Source organism: Somniosus microcephalus, chromosome 2, assembly GCF_052327205.1.
Source record: "Somniosus microcephalus isolate GS21.2 chromosome 2, FLI_Smic_1.0, whole genome shotgun sequence".
NCBI lineage: Eukaryota > Metazoa > Chordata > Chondrichthyes > Squaliformes > Somniosidae > Somniosus > Somniosus microcephalus.
Genome location: NC_140988.1, coordinates 364,764,645 through 364,783,655, shown reverse-complemented (window position 1 = coordinate 364,783,655; position 19,011 = coordinate 364,764,645). Strand labels below are relative to the sequence as shown.

General features: G+C 47.0%; 1 protein-coding gene across 1 annotated transcript in view; it reads left to right on the top strand.

Annotated features, from left to right (window-relative positions):
• Positions 1-17,645, top strand: part of ky (kyphoscoliosis peptidase) — a 31,795-nt gene extending 14,150 nt beyond the window's left edge. Inside the window, exons 5-6 of the mRNA XM_086004908.1 lie at positions 2,999-3,189; positions 14,121-17,645. Coding sequence (XP_085861034.1) covers positions 2,999-3,189; positions 14,121-15,427 — 1,498 coding nt within the window. The 3' untranslated portion in view covers positions 15,428-17,645. The remainder of the gene's footprint in view (positions 1-2,998; positions 3,190-14,120) is intronic.
• Positions 17,646-19,011: the final 1,366 nt, after the last annotated feature.

Sequence of the window (19,011 nt, the reverse complement as noted above, 5' to 3'; positions counted from 1 at the left end):
AAAAGCAGCAAGAGAAATGTCAAGGCTCTAGAGCAGAGTAGAGTTTGGGGTATAAATTAGCAGAGTGGGTCAGGAAGGGACAGAGAGAGTAACAAAGGTAATAAGGCATCAGTGACTGAGGTGACATCAGGGAAAAATAGAAATAAGTCAAAGCTAAAGGCATTATATCTGAATGCGCGAAGCATTCGCAACAAAATAGATGAATTAATAACGCAGATAGAAGTTAATAGGTTTGATCTAATAGCCATTACGGAGACGTGGTTGCAATGTGGCCAAGGTTGGGAACTAAATATTCCAGGATACTTAACTTTTAGAAGAGATAGGCAAAATGGAAAAGGAGGAGGGGTAGCCCTGATATTAAAGGATGGGATAAAGACAGTAGAGAGAAAGATCTTAGCTCCGAAAATCAAGAAGTAGAATCAGTTTGGGTGGAGCTAAGAAACAGCAAAGGACAGAAAACACTGGTGGGAGTTGTTGATAGGCCCCCAAACAGTAGTTGTAATGTAGGGCAGAGTATAAATTAGGAAATTAGAGATGCATGTAACAAGGGTAATACAGTAATATTGAGGGACTTTAATCTACATTTAGACTGGGCAAACCAAATTTGTAATAATGTGGAGGACGAATTCATGAATTGTATGCAAGATAGTTTTCTAGATCAGTATGTTGAGGAACCAACTAGGGAACAGGCTATTTTAGATCTAGTATTGTGCAACGAGAAAGGGTTAATTAATAACCTTGTAGTAAAGGGGCCTTTAGGGAAGAGTGACCATAATATGATAGAGTTTTATATTGAATTTGAAAATGATTTAGTTAAATCTGAAACTAGGGTCTTAAATCTAAACAAAGCAAACTATATAGGTATGAGGGGTGAGTTGGCTAAGGTAGATTGGGAAACTACTTTAAAAGCATGATGGTAGAGAAGCAATGGCTAGCATTTAAAGAATTAATGCATAATTTACAACAAATATACATTTTGGCTATTTAGGACTGAGATGAGGAGAAATTTCGTCACTCAGAGGGTGGTGAATCTTTGGAATTCTCTACCCCAGAGGTCTGTGGAGGCTCAGTTGTTGAGTACATTCAAGACAGAGATCGATAGATTTTTGGATATTAAAGGGAATCAAGGGATATCGGGATAGTGCAGGAAAGTGGAGTTGAGGTAGAAGATCAGCCGTGATCTTATTGAACGGCGGAGCAGGCTCGAGGGGCCGAATGGCCGACTCCTGCTCCTATTTCTTATGTTCTTATGAGGCCTGAAATCCCCATAAAGAGGGTACTTTTTTTGCGTAGGAACATAGGAACAGGAGATGGACATTCAACCCCTCGAGCCATTCAATTAGTTCATGGATGATCTGTATCTCAACTCCACTCACCTACCTTTGAACCATATCCTTTGATACCTTTGCCTTTAAAGCTCCAATTGGCCCAGCATCCACAGCCTTTTGGGAGACAGAGTTCTAGATTTCCACTAACCTTTGTGTGAAAAAGTGCTTCCTGATTTCACTCATAAATGGCTTAGCTTCAATTTTAAGATTGTACCCCCTTGTTTTGGATTTCCTTCGCCAGAGGAAATAGTTTTTCTATCTAACCTATCGAATCCCTTTATCACTTTAAGCATAGATTCCCCTCAACTATATAAACTCAATGGAATACAAGCTAAGCTTGTGCAACCCGTCTTTACAATTTAACAATGGGGTTGTGCTCCTTAGAGCAGAGAAGATTGAGAGGAGATTTGATAGAGATGTTCAAAATCATGAGGGGTCTAGACAGAGTAGATAGAGAGAAAGTGTTCCCATTGGCAGAAGGGTCGAGAACCAGAGGACACAGATTTAAGGTGATTGGCAGAAGAACCAAAGGCGACATGAGGAAAAACTTGTTTACTCAGCGAGTGGTTAGGATCTGGGATGCAATGCCTGAAAGGGTGGTGGAGGCAGACTAAATCACAGCTTCCAAAAGGGAATTGGATAAGTACCTGAAGGAAAAAATTTGCAGGGCTACGGGGAAAGGGCAGTGGAATGGGACTAGCTGAAGTGCTGTTGCAGAGAGCCGGCACGGGCTCGACAGGCCGAATGGCCTTCTTCCGTGCTGTATCCATTCTATGATTCTATGAACCCTTTAAGCCCTGATATAATTCTGGTGAATTCCAAGAAACAATTTGCAGTTCATTACTGAATATCGGGACATTCTATGGCTAGTATATCTTACACAATGACACTGTCTATTGTCATAACTGTTGTGTATGTAATATGTGTGCTACTTTGAACCTATGGACAGGACTGCACTACTTGTTGGGCGTAGTGATACGCAGTACCACTCCTGGCCATAGGGGTATAAATAGTACTGTGGGTACTGATCCCCCTCAGTTCCCGCCTGTGGGCATGAAGTAAAGACCTATGTGCAGTCCCTACCTCCAACCAGTAAAGGCCTGTTTGAGTTATACGTTTAAGTCTTTGTGTTAATTGTTCAATACAATACACATACTTAACAATAACCAGTGTCCCTTCTGTTGGTTCCTGCAATACCCATTTTGAATAAATCGGTTAATTCCAACATTAAAATTAATGAGCAGTGGCATGTCTTATGATCGGGTTAACCATTCAGCCATTCACGTCGCCAACAGCCATTCACTAGGCGCATTAGTGGGAAACTTATGCATAACATTGCAACTGTTTCATTACTCACATTTTTGTTGGGCAAGGGTTATGGAACCAAGGCAGGTAAACGAAGTTAAGATACAGATCAGCCATGATCTAATTGAATGGCGGAACAGGCTCGAGGGACTGAATGGCCCACTCCTGTTCCTATTAGCACGCTGTACTAGCAGAGTGGATCCTGGGAATCTCGTGCTTCCATAGCGATGGGTGAATGGAACCGAGGCCTTTTTCCCATGATGCACCAATGATTTGACCATGCCCAGTTGAAATGGGAAAACTCTGCCGTTAGCAATGAAACTCAAAAATTATTAATCTTCTGTGTGTCTTTTTTTTTTGCTCAGATATGATGATTACTATTTCCTAGCAGACCCGGAAGAATTTATAGATTCTCATTGGCCAGATGATCCAAAATGGCAGCTGATGGATTCTGTGATCTCTTTGGAAGACTTTGAACGACAGGTTTTTAAAACATCTGCATTCTATAGACTTGGTCTTTCACTCATCTCCCCAAAGATGTTCTCACTCCAGACAGGTAAAAATGGACAAATGAATTGACTCAAACGCCAAAGGTCTAATCTGACAATGTCCTCTGAAGTTACCCCATCTATTTTCTCGACATGCTGGGCATTTACAAAATGCAATACCTGAGGGTTTATTTCTACATTGAATTAAACACAACTCAAGCGTATTACTGCGCCTTGATACAAACACCAGTTAATCACTAATCCAGTATAAAGCAACCAGCCATTTTCCACTTTCTGTGCACTAAACATAAGCACTAAAGGAACCTTTTGAAATAGAGTTTAATAGATCCTGTCTTGTTAGACAAATGGTTAGTCATCAATAAATCACAAATATTCTGCCAATATTTTATATACACTGATATGTGTAGAGAAAGAGAGAGGAACATAAAACAGGAGGAGGCCAATCAGCCCCTCAAGCCTGTTCTATTAGATCATGATGTGGAGATGCCGGTGTTGGACTGGGGTGGACAAATGTAGGAAGTCACACAACACCAGGTTATAGTCCAACAGCTTTATTTGAAATCACAAGCTTTCGGAGCACTGCTTGACTTCACCTGACGAAGGAGCAGCGCTCCGAAAGCTTGTGATTTCAAATAAAGCTGTTGGACTATAACCTGGTGTTGTGTGACCTATTAGATCATGGCTGATCGGTACCTCCACTCCATTTACCTGCCTTTGCTCCATGTCCCTTGATACCCTCACCTAACAAAAATCTATCGATCTCAGTCATGAACATGCCAATTGACCCAGGATCCACAGCCTTTTGGGGGAGTGAGTTCCAGGTTTCCACTACCCTTTTTGTGAACAAAACTGCATCCTGATTTCAATCCTGAATGGCCTGGCTCTAATTTTAATATGTGCCCCCCCTGTCCTGGATTTCCCCATCACTGGAAACAGCTTCTCTGCTTCTACTCTGTTGAATCCTTTAATCATTTTAAACACAATTAAATCACCCTGACCCTTTGAGGTAGCCCACTATGGTTCCCAGCATGCACACATGTGCCTGCAACTTCCAGAAATGTGTTATGATTGCCGGCAAGATAGGCCATTCACAGAGCTATGGCTCGATTAGATCTCCCCGCAACCTTCTAAACCCAAGGGTATACAAGCCAAGTTTATGCAACCAGTCCTCATAATTTAACCTTTTAAGCCCTGGTAATTCTGGTGAATCTGCGCTGTAGCCTCTCCGAGGCCAATATATCCCTTCCTGAGGTGCGGTGCCCAGAACTGAAGGCAGTGCTCCAGATGGGGCTTGACTAAGGCTCTGTACAATTGAAGCACAACTTCCTCACTTTTGTATTCTAACCCTCTTTGAGATAAAAGCCAATTTTCCATTTGCCTTTTAGATCACAATCTGTACATATTGGCACTAGCTTTTAGTGATTTGTGTACACTTTCCTACATTGAACACCATCTGCCACAGTTTTGGCCACTCACTTAGTCTGTCTATGTCCCTTTGCAACTTCCTGCTCCCCTCTGCACAATTTTACTGTGCCTCCTAACGTGGTGCCATCTGCAAATTTGGATGTGCAACTCTGTTCCTTTATCCAAGTCATTAATATATTTGGTGAAAAGCTTGAGGCCCCAGTACAGATACCTGGACATCCCACAAATCGGAGAATGTTCCCTTTATCCCTACGCTCCGTCTCCCACCTCTCAACCATTTACTAACCGAAGTCACACGGTTACCTCCAATTCCGTGCGCTTTCATTTTGCTAATAATCTCTTGCAGAATCTTATCATAAGAACATAAGAAATAGGAGCAGGAGTAGGCCAATCGGCCCCTCGAGCCTGCTCCGCCATTCAATAAGATCATGGCTGATCTGATCCTAACCGCCAATCCACTATCACAGAACCATCTCCTGAATCTAACAGAATTAGACACACGAAATAGGAGCAGGATCAGGCTACACGGCCCCTGGGCCCGCTCCGCTACCCACAGGGCCATGACCGATCCGAACCTAGACTCATGTCCAAATTCCTGCCCGCTCCCCATAACCCTTTCTTCCCTTTACTTCTAGGAAACTGTCTATTTCTGTTTTAAATTTATGTAATGATGTAGCTTCTACAGCTTTTTGGGGCAGCATATTCCATGGACCTACCACCCTCTGAGTGAAGTAGTTCCTCCTCATCTCAGTTTTGAAAGAGCAGCCCCTTATTCTAAGACTATGCCCCCTAGTTCTAGTTTCACCCATCATCGGGAACATCCTCCCCGCATCCACCCGATCCAACCCCTTCACAATCTTATATGTTTCAATAAGATCGCCTCTCATTCTTCTGAACTCCAATGAGTAGAGTCCCAATCTACTCAACCTCTCCTCATATGTCCATCCCCTCATCCCCGGGATTAACCGAGTGAACCTTCTTTGTACTGACTCGAGAGCAAGTATGCCTTCTGGATGTCCATATAGACACCATCCATAGGCACGCCCCTGTCCACCATGTTAGTGACCTCCACAAAAAATTCAACTAGATTAGCCAGACATGACCTACCCTTCACAAATCCATGCTGACACGCTTTGATCAGTTCATACTTGTCCAAATGCTCAGTCACTCTATCCCTGAGCGATAGATAGATACAAATATATACACATAATATATATATATATGTATATATATATATATATACACACACACATATATAGTGTCAGCTGTGGTTCAGTTGGTAGCACTCTCACCTCTGACTCAGAAGGTCGTGGGTTCAAGTCCCACTCCAGAGACATGAACACAAAAATCTAGGCTGATACTCCCAGCGCAGTACTGAGGGAGTGCTGCACTGTCGGAGGTACCGTCTTTCGGATGAGATGTTAAACTGAATCCTCGTCTGCTCTCTCAGGTGGATGTAACAGATCTCATAGCACTATTTCGAAGAAAAGCAGGGGAGTTATTCCTAGTGTCAATCCCTCAATCAACATAACAAAAACAGATTATCTGGTCATTATCACATTGCTGTTTGTGGGATCTTGCTGTGCGCAAATTGGCTGCCATGTTCCCTACATTACAACAGTGACTAAACTTCAAAAAGTACTTAATTGACTGTAAATCGCTTTGGGATGTCCTGAGGTCGTGAAAGGCACTGTATAAATACAAGGGAAACAAGGATAGAAGCAAAAGACAGGAAAGAGAAAAACAAAGGTGGCAGTCAGAAAATCAAGGGTTTAAATCTAACATGGCCACAGTAAATAATAATTCTAAAAGGTCTAAGAGTGTTAAAAAAAACAAGCCTGAAGACCTTAAGGGCCTAGAAATTCGATATAGCCGCGTTTGGGGCGCTAGTCCTGGCGGTGCGCAAAGTTTAGCGCCAGGCGCAATTAAGCGCCACCTAGCGCGATATTGGGTTGCAGCACCCCTAAAGGTGATTGCGGCGCTAAATCAGTCACTGCACGCTACCCGGCGGCGCAACCCAATTTCGCGGCGGCGGGGCGCAGCGAAGGTGCTGTCAATAATCACTTTCCCTGAGACACACTGGCGCCGGCCAGCTCTTAAAGGGGCAGGTGGATGCTTTGGTTGGCGCAGTGGAATCAAGGCCAAGGAAGGTGGTCAGAATGTGATTTATGTTTTCGACAGTCTCCCAGGTGTGAGAGTCAGTTATGTGTCAGTGTATTAGTTTTGCTTTCTGTTGCCATAGCTTTCTCATGTTTGAAGGAACCACATTTTGTGTAATGAAACACTTTCTTCATTTACAATGGCCATGCCTGCTATTTACATGCATCTTGCCCTTCACAGGCTTGGGGGTATCAGACCGGTTCCATTCCTGTTCTTGGAATGGCAGCAAGCATTCCGTGAGAGGGGCCTGGAAGCTACTTCTGATCAGCCTCTGACGCGCAGCCTGAGAAGAGCCGCTCACGTAGAAGTTCAGGCCAGCAGCCATCTTCTCAGCCACCGACAGAGATGTCCTGCACCTTATCTGAGGCTGCAGATCTGGCTGAAGCAGCTGGCACAGCTCAGTCACCACCTCCTTTCTAAATCGCAGCCTTCTGACACACTGCTCCTCTGGCATGTTCATGTAGGAAAACTGCTGTCGGAAAACCCTGCCAGCGTAAGGTCTGCTGTGGCGACGCCCGTTGGCCCTCCTCCGTCTGGCCATGCCTGCCCCCCTCTCCCAGCATCTCAGTACCCTTTCCAAATGGTTCAGCAGCAGGACGTTCCCCTCCAATGCAGCCCCCATAATAAGTGCCCACAGGAAGGTTCCCCATTGTCAAGGCTCACCAACAGCAAGGTGATGGTCAGAAGGCTTATGATCGTCTGCCTGTGCTGGCTCAGTGGTCAAATGGCTCTCAGTGTGCAGCTCAGCAACTCTTTGTAGCTCTCGAGGAAGTTGTGCTCCAAAAATGGCTGCCGCTTTTAAACCACACCAGTCCCCTTTAATTAACGCTCCTCCAGCCCGAGAGCGACTTGGTAAGGTTCCAGCTAAGCTGTCACTATTAGTGCCAGGCGTTACAGAGGGGGGCGCCACTGAATTTCCGGTCCGGGGTGCCCAAAAGGCGTTGCACACTCAAATTACGTCATAATCAGCCTGCGCCCATGAGCGGGTGCTAAGATTTAGCGCCGGCGCTAAATGCATGCTGAATATGGGGTGAGGCGCTAGGCGCCCTGCGCCCACCTGGAAATTGGCTAGCGCCCCACTTCTTGGCCTCTAGGCGTTAATCGGTGGTGCTAACAACCGAATTTCTACCCCCTTGTGTCTTAATGCAAGGAGCATTCATAATAAGGTGGATGAATTAGCTGCGCAAATAGAGGTAAATGGATATGATATGATTGGGATTACGGAAACATGGCTCCAGAGTAACCAAGGCTGGCAACTCAACATCCAGGGGTATTCAATATTCAGGAAAGATAGGCAAAAAGGAAAAGGAGGTGGGGTAGAATTGCTGGTTAAAGAGGGGATTAACACAATTGAAAAGAAGGATATTAGCTCTGATGATGTGGAATCTGTATGGGTGGAACTCAGAAATACCAAGGGGCAGAAAACATTAGTGGGAGTGGTATACAGACCTCCAAACAGTAATGCGGAGGTTGAGGATGGCATTAAACGGGATATTAGAGATGCGTGCAATAAGGGCACAGCAGTTATCATGAGCGGTGTATAGGCAATGGCAAACATTCAAAGATCGCATGGATGAACTACAGAATTTGTTCATCCCTGTTTGGCATAAAAATAAAACAAAAAAGGTGACTCAACCGTGGCTAACAAGGGAAATTAGGGATAGCATAAGATCCAAGGAGAGGACATATAAATTGGCCAGAAAAAGCAGTAAACCTGACGATTGGGAGCAGTTTATGATTCAGCAAAGGAGGACAAAGGGATTAATTAAGAGGGGAAAATAGAGTATGAGAGTAAACTTTCAGGGAACATAAAAACTGACTGTAAAAGCTTTTATAGATATGTGAAGAGAAAAAGATTGGTCAAGTCAAGCGTAGGTCCCTTGCAGTCAGAATCAGGGGAATTTATAATGGGGAACAAAGAAATGGCAGACCAATTAAATACATACTTTGGTTCTGTCTTCACAAAGGAGGACATAAATAACCACCCAGAGATGTCGGGGAACATAGGGTCTAATGAGAGGGAGGAATTGAAAGAAATCAGTATTTGTAGGGAAATGGTGTTAGGGAAATTGATGGGATTGAAGGCCGATAAATCCCCAGGGCCTGATAATCTACATCCTAGGGTACTTAAGGAAGTGGCCCTAGAAATAGTAGATGCATTGCTGGTCATCTTCCAAAATTCGATAGATTCTGTGACAGTTCCCATGGATTGGAGGGTAGCTAATGTTACCCCACTATTCAAAAAAGGTGGTAGAGAGAAAACGGGGAATTACAGACCAGTAAGCCTGACATCGGTACTGGGGAAAATGCTAGAGTCCATTATAAAAGATGTAATAGCAGAGCACTTGGAAAACAGTGACAGGATTGGACAAAGTCAACATGGATTTACGAAAAGGTAAATCGTGCTTCACTAATCTACTGGAATTTTTTGAGGATGTAACTGGTAGAATAGATAAGGGAGAACCAGTGGATATGGTGTATTTGGACTTTCAGAAGGCTTTAGATAAGGTCCCACATAAGAGATTAGCGTGTAAAGTTAAGGCACATGGGATTGGGGGTAAGGTATTGACTTGGATAGAGAACTGGTTGGCAGACAGGAAGCAAAGAGTTGGAATAAACGGGTCTTTTTCCAAGTGGCAGGCAATGACTAGTGGGGTACCGCAGGGATCGGTGCTAGGACCCTAGCTATTCACAATATATACAAATGATCTGGACGAGGGAACTAGATGTAATATCTCCAAGTTTGCAGATGACACAAAGCTGGGTGGGCGTGTGTGCTGTGAGGAGGATGCCGAGAAACTCCAGTATGATTTGGACAGGTTTGGTGATTGAGCAGAAGCATGGCAGATGCAGTATAATGTGGATAAATGCGAGGTTATCCACTTTGGTGGCAAAAACAGGAAGGCAGATTATTATCTGAACGGTAATAGATTGGGAGAAGGGGAAGTGCAACGAGACCTGGGTGTCCTTGTGCACCAGTCACTGAATGTAAGCATGCAGGTGCAGCAGGCGGTTAAGAAGGCAAATGGTATGTTGGCCTTCATAGCGAGAGGGTGTCTTGCTGCAGTTGTACAGGGCCTTGGTGAGACCACACCTTGAGTATTGTGTGCAGTTTTGGTCGCCTTATCTGAGGAAGAATGTTCTTGCCATGGAGGGAGTGCAGCGAAGATTCACCAGACTGATACCTGGGATGGCATGAATGACGTATGAGGAGAGATTGGGTCGATTGGGCTTATACTCGCTGGAGTTTTGAAGAATGAGAGGGGATCACATTGAAACTTATAAAATTCTAAAAGGACTAGACAGGCAAGATGCAGGAAGGATGTTCCCGATGGTCGGGGAGTCCAGAACCAGTGGCCACAGTCTAAGGATAAGGGGTAAGCCATTTAGGACAGAGAGGGGGAGGAATTTCTTCACCCAGAGAGTGGTGAACCTGTGGAATTCTCTACCACAGAAGGCAGTGGAGACCAATTCATTAAATATATTCAAGAAGGAGTTAGATATATTTCTTAAGGCTAAAGGGATCAAGGGATATGGGGAGAAGGCAGGGACAGGGTACTGAATTTGGATGATCAGCCATGATCTCATTGAATGGTGGAGCAGGCTCGAGGGGCCGAATGGCCTACTCCTGCTCCTATCTTCTATGTTTCTATGTTTCTTTTTATATATACCTTCTATCATCAGGAACAGAGTGACTGAGCATCTATCATGAGGAACATGGTCTGTGAGCACCTCCTGTCTACAAAACCCTACCTTCCATTGTATTAATTTTTGTCACATTTTTGCATCAACTTTCACTATTATAAATTTCTCTGTTCCTATTTGTAATGGAAACTGTCGATGTAAATTTGTAAGCCGTAATTACGCCATCCCACCAGTAGTGGCGCTTTAGCAGTTTCCATCTGGTAGCTCCTCCGCCTGCGCTGTAGGGAAACTCCCAACACACCAACAAACTCTACTTCCCAACTTGCTGGATGTTTTGTTATTTAAATATTTATAATATCAAATCAAAATATTATCTAAAAGTAAGGGCAGGATGTATGACTTTAAAATGGGGACTGAACATATGAACATAAGAAATAGGAGCAGGAGTCAGCCATTTGGCCCCTCGAACCTGCTCCGCCATTCAATGATATCATGGCTGATCTTCTACCTCATCTCCATATTCCATTTACCATGTTCTAGCCCACTCACTTAGCCTGTCTATATCCCCTTGAAGCCTCCTTGCATCCTCCTCATAACTTACATTCCCACCCAGCTTTGTATCATCAGCAAACTTGGATATATTACATTTGGTCCCCTCATCCAAATCACTGATGTAGATTGTGAATAGATGAGGCCCAAGCACTGATCCTTGCGGCACCCCACTAGTTACAGCCTGCCAACCTGAAAATGACCCATTTATTCCTACTCTCTGTTTTCTGTCTGTTAACCAATCCTCAATCCATGCTAGTATATTACCCTCAATCCCATGAGCCCTAATTTTGTTTAATAACCTCTTGTGTGGCACCTTATCGAATGCCTTCTGAAAATCCAAATACAACACATCGACTGGTTCCCCCAGTGCATTGCATATTATGTTATATCTGCAACTTATTAACAAAAATTATATCTGTGCTCCCAGCTCCAATTCTCCACTGCCTCTAATCCCATTTCCTTTGAAGATTATCTTGGCCTTGACTTCCAGAGGCACCAGCACAGGAGACTGACTATTTTGTGTGCGTGCAAAGCTGTTGTGATTTATAGAATTCATTGATACCGTTCATTTTGATGTTATTAGGATCATAGAATGGTTACAGCATGGAGGGAGGCCATTCGGCCCGTGGAGCCCGTGCCATGTAGAGCTATTTTAAGACTTGTAAATTATCATTGATTTTCACAAAGTACCAACAATGATTATAATACATCGTATATTTTTAGGGTTTTATAAATACGTGCATATAGTACAAGAGTTAATGAAGTTACGATAACTGTATTCAAAATATTGGTTAGGCAACAATTAGAGTGTTGTCTTCTTCTTCTTAGGCAGTCCCTCGGAACCGCGGATGTCTTGCTTCCACACTAAAAATGAGTTCTCAGGTGACTGATGAGTCCAATGCGGGACCTACAGTCTCTGTCACAGGTGGGGCAGATGGTGGCTGAAGGGGCGGGTGGGTGGGGTGCTTGGGTTGACGTGCGCTCCTTCCGCTGTTTGCGCTTGGCTTCCGCTTGCTCCCGGCGAAGAGACTCGAGGTGTTCGCGCCTTCCCGGGTGCTTCTCCTCCACTTTGTGCGGTCTTGGGCCAGGGATTCCCAGGTGTCGGTGGGGATGTTGCACTTTTTCAAAGAGGCTTTGAGGGTGTCCTTGAAGTGTTTCCTCTGCCCACCTGGGGCTCTCTTGCCGTGTCGGAGCTCCGAGTAGAGCGCTTGTTTTGGGAGTCTCGTGTCGGGCATGCGGACGACGTGGCCCGTCCATCGGAGCTGATCGAGCGTGGTCAAAGCTTTGATGCTGGAGATGTTGGCCTGAGCGAGAACACTGTTGTACACTGTTGTAGAGTGTTGTATAGAATTGGATGCCCCATTATAGAAAGAATATTGAAGCCAAAGATACTATACAATTCTGATTCAGCAGGGTTTTGCCAGGGATGTGAAGCAGAAGGGTTTTTCTTCATTCGTTCTTGAGACGCGGGCAATGCTGGTAAGGCCGCATTTATTGCCCGTCCCTTGCCATGTTCTTGCAGCCGTAGTATTGAAACATCCTGGTCCAGTTAAGCTTCAGGTCATTGGTGACCCTCAAGTTCTTGACGGTGGGGGACTCGGGAATAGCGGTGCCACTGAGGGTCAAGAGGTGATGGGTGGGATTTCTCTTGTTTGGGATGTCATTACCTGCCTCTGGTTAGCCCAGGATTGGATGTTATCCAACTCCTGCTTCAGGTTGGCATGGGGCTGCTTCATTTGGGCCAGAACTTCAGGTCCCCATGGGTGAGTACGTGCTGGGTACTCACGCGCAGGCCCAACGAAAGTGCCGGTTTCGTGCATGCACTGCGCATGCGCGGGAAACCGGAACTTCCGTTCCCTTAAAGGAAGGAGTTCACAGTTCTAGCGCGTGTGCCGGAGAGGCAGCGCGTACGCCTGGAACTTCCGTTTTTTTTGCAGGTTTCTCCGGGAGGGTAAGTCTCCAGGAGTTACGCTTGTACAAAGCAGTCGCAAGGCCTGCTTTTAACAAGGTAAGTGGTGAATTAAGTTAAATTAAAACATTTTTTCCACAGGTTTATTATTTTTAAATACTTTAAAGAAAGGTAAGTTTATTTTTAGCCCCGTTAGAAACTGTAATTAATTTTTTCAAACATTTAAATTATTGTTTAAAATAGTTATTTTATGTAATTTATAGTTATTTTAAAAATGTGATGTTTTTTAAAAATTTATTTGAAGATTTAGTGATGTTTTGGGGCTTATAGTATTTATAGGTTTGACAGCTCTTCCTGTCAAATCTATGAATACAGATTCCCTGCTACCATTGGCTCTCCATGGCCCATGTGATCCCAGGGGACGCTTTGAACTAACTGCGCCCCTGGGATACGCAAGCACTGCACGCCGGCAGTTGGAGGAGGCCCAGGATCGGAATCCCACGCGGGCCCACAGCTCAACGGCTAGGTAAGTGCAGGTCAGGGGCTTGCACCCGCGGGAAGCCCCCAACCCGAATTTCTGGGCCATTATTGTTTGTGAATGGAGCCGATCTCTGGTATCGTCAGCAAACAGTTCTGGGGAGAGACTTGAGCTACCTGGACTATTCCCACTGGAGCAGGGAAGACTAAGAGGGGATATAATAGTTATTTTTTAAATTATGGAGAGTTCTGATTGAATCAACAGGGAAAGACTGCGCTCTCTGGGTAAGGGAACCAGCGATGAGGAGGCCACCAATTTAAATTTATCACGAGGAAAGTGAGGAGGGAGGTTAGGAGAAATTTCTTTCTGCAGAGGGTTGTTGAAATAAACAGGCCTGGAGTTTCCGCTCGGTTGCTCTGGTTGTTTCAGCGCAATTCACCCCAAAAAACAGCCAAACCAGAACAAGAGGTCGAGGAATTTCAGGCACCAATTACGTCCTGTGCAAATCGAGTTTCCGCAATCTTTTGCGCTCGTGTTAGAAACTGGCCACGTTTTAATCGGATTAATCACCATGGCGAATTTCACTAATTGCGCCCATTTGCGGGCCTTCAAAGAGGCTCTTAAAATTAAGCTTTTTTTTTAGGCCCAACAGGCACCTTTTAAAAGCTTTTAACTGTTATGTTGTTAATTTAACATGCTCTAAATTACAGCAATTCAACTTTTCAGAAACAGATAGGGATGAAGCATCCGTGTTGTGGTTTGGATCTGATCTCTTCTCCTTCTCTGTCCCATTTTTCCCTTTCACGTAGTGAATGGCGAAGCTGCAGTGTGCCTGGGGAGTGCTCGGACGGTAGAATTCAGTTACCGGATAGCTCAGCTCAGTGAGAGCCAGGTGAACAACATAGACGCCTCTTGTGGGATAATGAGAGTGACGCCAAACGGGATGGAGCTCAGGATCATACCACCGTCACGGGGAAAGTACGACCTTAAGATCTTTGCGAAGCCGCTGGACTCCAAGGAGAGCTATATCTGGGTCTGTTCTTATCAGATCGACTGCCCCGAGCCAAAGGTTCAGGAGAGACTCCCAGCCAACCCGTTCTCTTTCTGGGGACTGCACTGGAATGCCAAGTGCATTGGCATCAGCGATTGCAGCTGCCCGGAGGGTTTCATCAATGCACCTGACGGTTGTGCACTGTTGCATTTCCAAACTTCAAGATCCTTATCAGCAACATACGAATTGATTCACGGAGACTTGGGCAGCGACGTGACCAAGAGGTGCATTGTGTCCCAGATAGGGGAAGGAAAGCTGGTTTGCAACATTGCGTTACCGGCTAAAGGGTACCACAGGCTCTCCGTGTTCGTTAAGCCGTACAGCCAAGAAGGTGCTTATCAGAACATCTGCAACTGTCTCATCTATTGCCCAAACCCAATCAACCAAAATGAGCTGTTTCCTGCAAACTTGAGCAACCATTGTGGTCCCGGAACAAGGACAAAAGAAATTGGTTTAGTCCAAGCCAGTCATCTCGAATCTGTTATACACACAAATAACGGCAAGTGCAACTTCACTTTTCGGACCATCCAGAACGTGGAAGTCACTGCAGTGCTAACTAAGGATGAGGCGAGCAATGAAGCCTGCCCCTTAGAAAGGCACACCTTATGCACCCAGGCACAAAACAAAGTGAGCATTGATGTCAGTCTCCCTGCTTCAGGAGTGTACAAGCTCGGGATATTTGTCAGACCGGAAGATGGGGAGGATTTTGGGCACGTTTGCGATTACGTTATCCGGGGCTACGCTGAGCTGTGGTGGCCGCCTTTCCCTCGGATGTACAGCCTGTGGAAGAAGGGGTGCGTCCTCTTTGAGCCCAGGTCTGGCGTGCTCCCTTCTGAGCAGCGGATCAGGTTCCGAGTCCGTATTCCTGGCGCTCACCGGGTCTTCCTGATTGGCGCGTCCAGTAACGAGCTGCACCTCGGCAACTCCCGAGTGTGGGAGGGCAGCGTGTTCACGGGGCCCGCGAGATCTCAGCTGAAGCTGGCCGCCAAGTTCAACCGACTGTCCCCGGCAGTGAGTGTCGTGTCCTCTTTTGATGTGGGAGACCATTTCGCGCAAGATTCATAAACATGCTGCTCGCCAATGACTGTGTCACGCAACTGCGGCAATGCGAATCTACCTCAGTTTTCCCCCCGGTGCGCCAGAATTTCCTGGGGAAATCGCTGCTTTGCAACGGTCCATCGACAATGCTTGGTTCGTTTTTCAGCGCAAAAGTCCGAGAAAATTGTGGCCACAAATTCCTGGGACTTTTGCACCACTCCGCCAAAACCCTCAGCGAAACCATAAAAAGTTGAGGCCGCAGGCGTTTAGACTGAAAGAGAATGGGGTGGGTGGGACCTCGGTCGTGTGATTTATGGCTCTCGTGTGACTCTCAGCCTGGGATGACCATTAAAGTTGTGGGGCTTCTTGTCTCCCTTCTGGAAATGACCTCTCAGATTTTCTTCTCTGCTTCTCTGTTACTGAGATCTTCAGTTTTGCTATCCAGAGTCCCGTGAGTGCCTGAAGGCAATACTTTCAGGAGCCGCACTCCGCTCACCGTGTGCAGAAGGTCACAGGATTGCAATTGTAGTGTATGTACCTTTAAGAGAGAACTACTTTTACAGCTCCTGTATACTGTAGTACCGGCAGTGACCACACCTGTATATAAGCCTTGAGCATGCCTCTGTACTGTCAGTCTTTAGACTACCCTCCTCCAGTAAACACCTGTTGATTGTTAAGTTACAGCCTCCGTGTAGTTATTGGAAAACATCATACTTTAAGAATCACGGATTCAACAGCAATGGCCTTTGCTCTGGGCATCCCCCCCCCCCCGCCCCCCACCACCCCCCCCCTTCTGGATTATCGTGGGCGAGGAGGAGGAGGGGGAAGAGCAGAGACAGGAGACACGCAACGAAGGCGACCACGACCCTCGATTTCTACGGCTCCGGTTCCTTCCAGTCACCCACTGGAGACCTCAGCCAGGGAGCGGTGAGGGCCAGCGTCCAAGAGGTGGCAAACGCTCTCTTCACCAAATACGTCACGTCCCCTGCGGAGTAAAAGTGACGGTGCCACCAACCTCCACGGGCTTCCCCGGGGGGGTGGGCAGGGGGCTGGCGATGGGACCCGCCTGGCGCTGAAGGTTCCTGTTCATCAACAGGAAGGGATTCCACTCGCTAACTTGTCTGTGATACCCAACGTGGAGCATGGGAGAAGCTGTCTGTGGATTATTCAGCAGAGAGGAGGGCAAGGAGGCAGATGGATCCTGGGGGACAAGGTGGCTGATGACACCGTTCCACATCACTTAACAATGCAGTGCAGGAAAGGCGCCAGCATACGCGGTGGAGAGGACCATAGGGATTCTGGAAGCTCTCTTCAGGTGCCTGGATGGTTATGAGTAGGGGTCCTGCAGTACAGCCGCAGTGATTGTAGTGGCAAGCCGCGCGCTCCACAAATTCGCCCGGCGGGAAGGGCTCAACCGGGACTTGACAGACGAGAAGCCCGGGGAACCGGGTGATCCCGACCACCACATCCCCACCCAAGAGGGGCCAGCGGTCCTTCAATGATTTCCACGCTCACAGCTGCCAGGGCACCAGAGATGAGATGGTGGCACAGGGATTCGGCCAGTGATAACCTAATTGCCTGGATGAGTGCAGCTCCAACAACACTAGAAGCTCGACACCATCCAGGACAAAGCAGCCCTCTTGATTGGCATCCCATCCACCACCTTAAACATTCACCCCCTCCACCACCGGCGCGCCGTGGCTACAGTGTGCACCATCTACACTTATTCAGTCACGGGATGTGGGCGTCGCTGGCAAGGCCATTATTTATTGCCCATCCCTAGTTGTCCTTGAGAAGGTGGTGGTGAGCCGCCTTCTTGAACCGCTGCAGTCTGTGTGGTGAAGGCGCTCTCACAGTGCTGTTAGGGAGGGAGTGCCAGCATTTTTGACCCAGGGACGATGAAGGAACGGCGATATACTTCCAAGTCAGGATGGCGGGTGACTTGGAGGGGATCTTGGAGGTGGTGGTGTTCCCATGCGCCTGCTGCCCTTGTCCTTCTAGGTGGAAGAGGTCGCGGGTTTGGGAGGTGCTGCCAAAGAAGCCTTGGCGAGTTGCTGCGGTGCATCTTGTAGATGGTACACACTGCAGCCAATTAGGAGTTGCCAACCCTCCAGAAGTCTCCAGATATTAAAGATTAGCCTCCAGGGCACAGCTGCGAACCAAACCCGGGAGAAAAATCGTAGGGTCGTTAAAAATAAATAGCGTGGGGTTTTTGTTCATTTCCTTTGAATGCTTTTATTTATTAGTTAGCTAAATATTAAAGTTGGGGGGTGGGGGGAAAGACGGTTTGACTGGGGGTGGGGGGGGGACAGTTGGAGGTCATGTGCTGAAATCTCCAGGAACACATCCAACCAGAGTTGGCAACAGGTGAACTGTTGAAGTTCAGCCGGTCTTTTCAAAGGAGCTGGTAGCGAGGATGTGGTCGTGGACTAGAAGGCCACCATCAGTGACACAGCGGTGGAGTAGCCCAGCATCAAGCTGCGAGAAAGCAACGGTGCAAAGATTTTCCCGTGACAGCACTTTTCAATATGTATTTGTTGAACAGTAATAAAGTTTTTTTTCCCTCCAAGGAACGGGTCTGCATGACTGCTTTTAAACTAATGAAGAGCGTCATAAAAACTGCCTACAGTTGTGGAGTTGAACCCCCGAGGGTGAGAAGGAGCAGGAGGATCGGGGGGACTGCTGGCTTGCGGGTACATGACTCCTTCGAGGCTTCGCGCTTGCACTGCCCCCCCTCCCCCGCCTCCCCGCACTGTCTAGACCAGCCTGGTTCCGAGCGGGTGGCGCTGGCTGGAAGGGACGGGGGCACGGCGGGGCAGGGTGGCTGTCGAGGCCCCAGGCCTGATCCCGGAGGCCCTAAGCAACCTCCTGGCGAAAGGCTGTCACCTCGTAACCCTTGGAAGCCGTCGCCGCGATCGGGCGGCCGCTCGACTCCAGGGTTGGTAACTGTTTGTGACGCTTCTGCGGAATCCTTCTTTCTGGGGCCGCGGACCCCTGAAGTCTTGCTCCTATGCCTCCTTAGTCGTTGGCCGCTGTCGACCAGGACTAGACAGACTAGATGCAGGAAGGATATTCCCGGTGGCCGGGGAGTCCAGAACCAGGGGTCACAGTCTAAAGATAAGGGGTAAGCCATTTAGGACAGAGATGAGGAGGAATTTCTTCACCCAGAGAGTGGTGAACCTGTGGAATTCTCTACTACAGAAGGCAGTGGAGGCCAATTCATTAAATATATTCAAGAAGGAGTTGGGTATATTTCTTAAGGCTAAAGGGATCAAGGGATATGGGGAGAAGGCAGGGACAAGGTACTGAATTTGGATGATCAGCCATGATCGCATTGAATGGCGGAGCAGGCTCGAGGGGCCGAATGGCGTACTCCTGCTCCTATCTTCTATGTTTCTATGTATGTTTCTATGACCCTACCTCAGTGGGGACTGGGACACATCTCCGCAACCCCCACCCCCACCCACCCACTAACCCCCCCACACACCCTTTACTTCCAATTCAGGTGTTTGTTGGATGAGGGTATCAAGGGATTCGCAGCTACAGCACTGAAATGGAGCTGAGGTACAGATCAGCCATGATCTCATTGAACAGCGGGGCAGGCTTGAGGG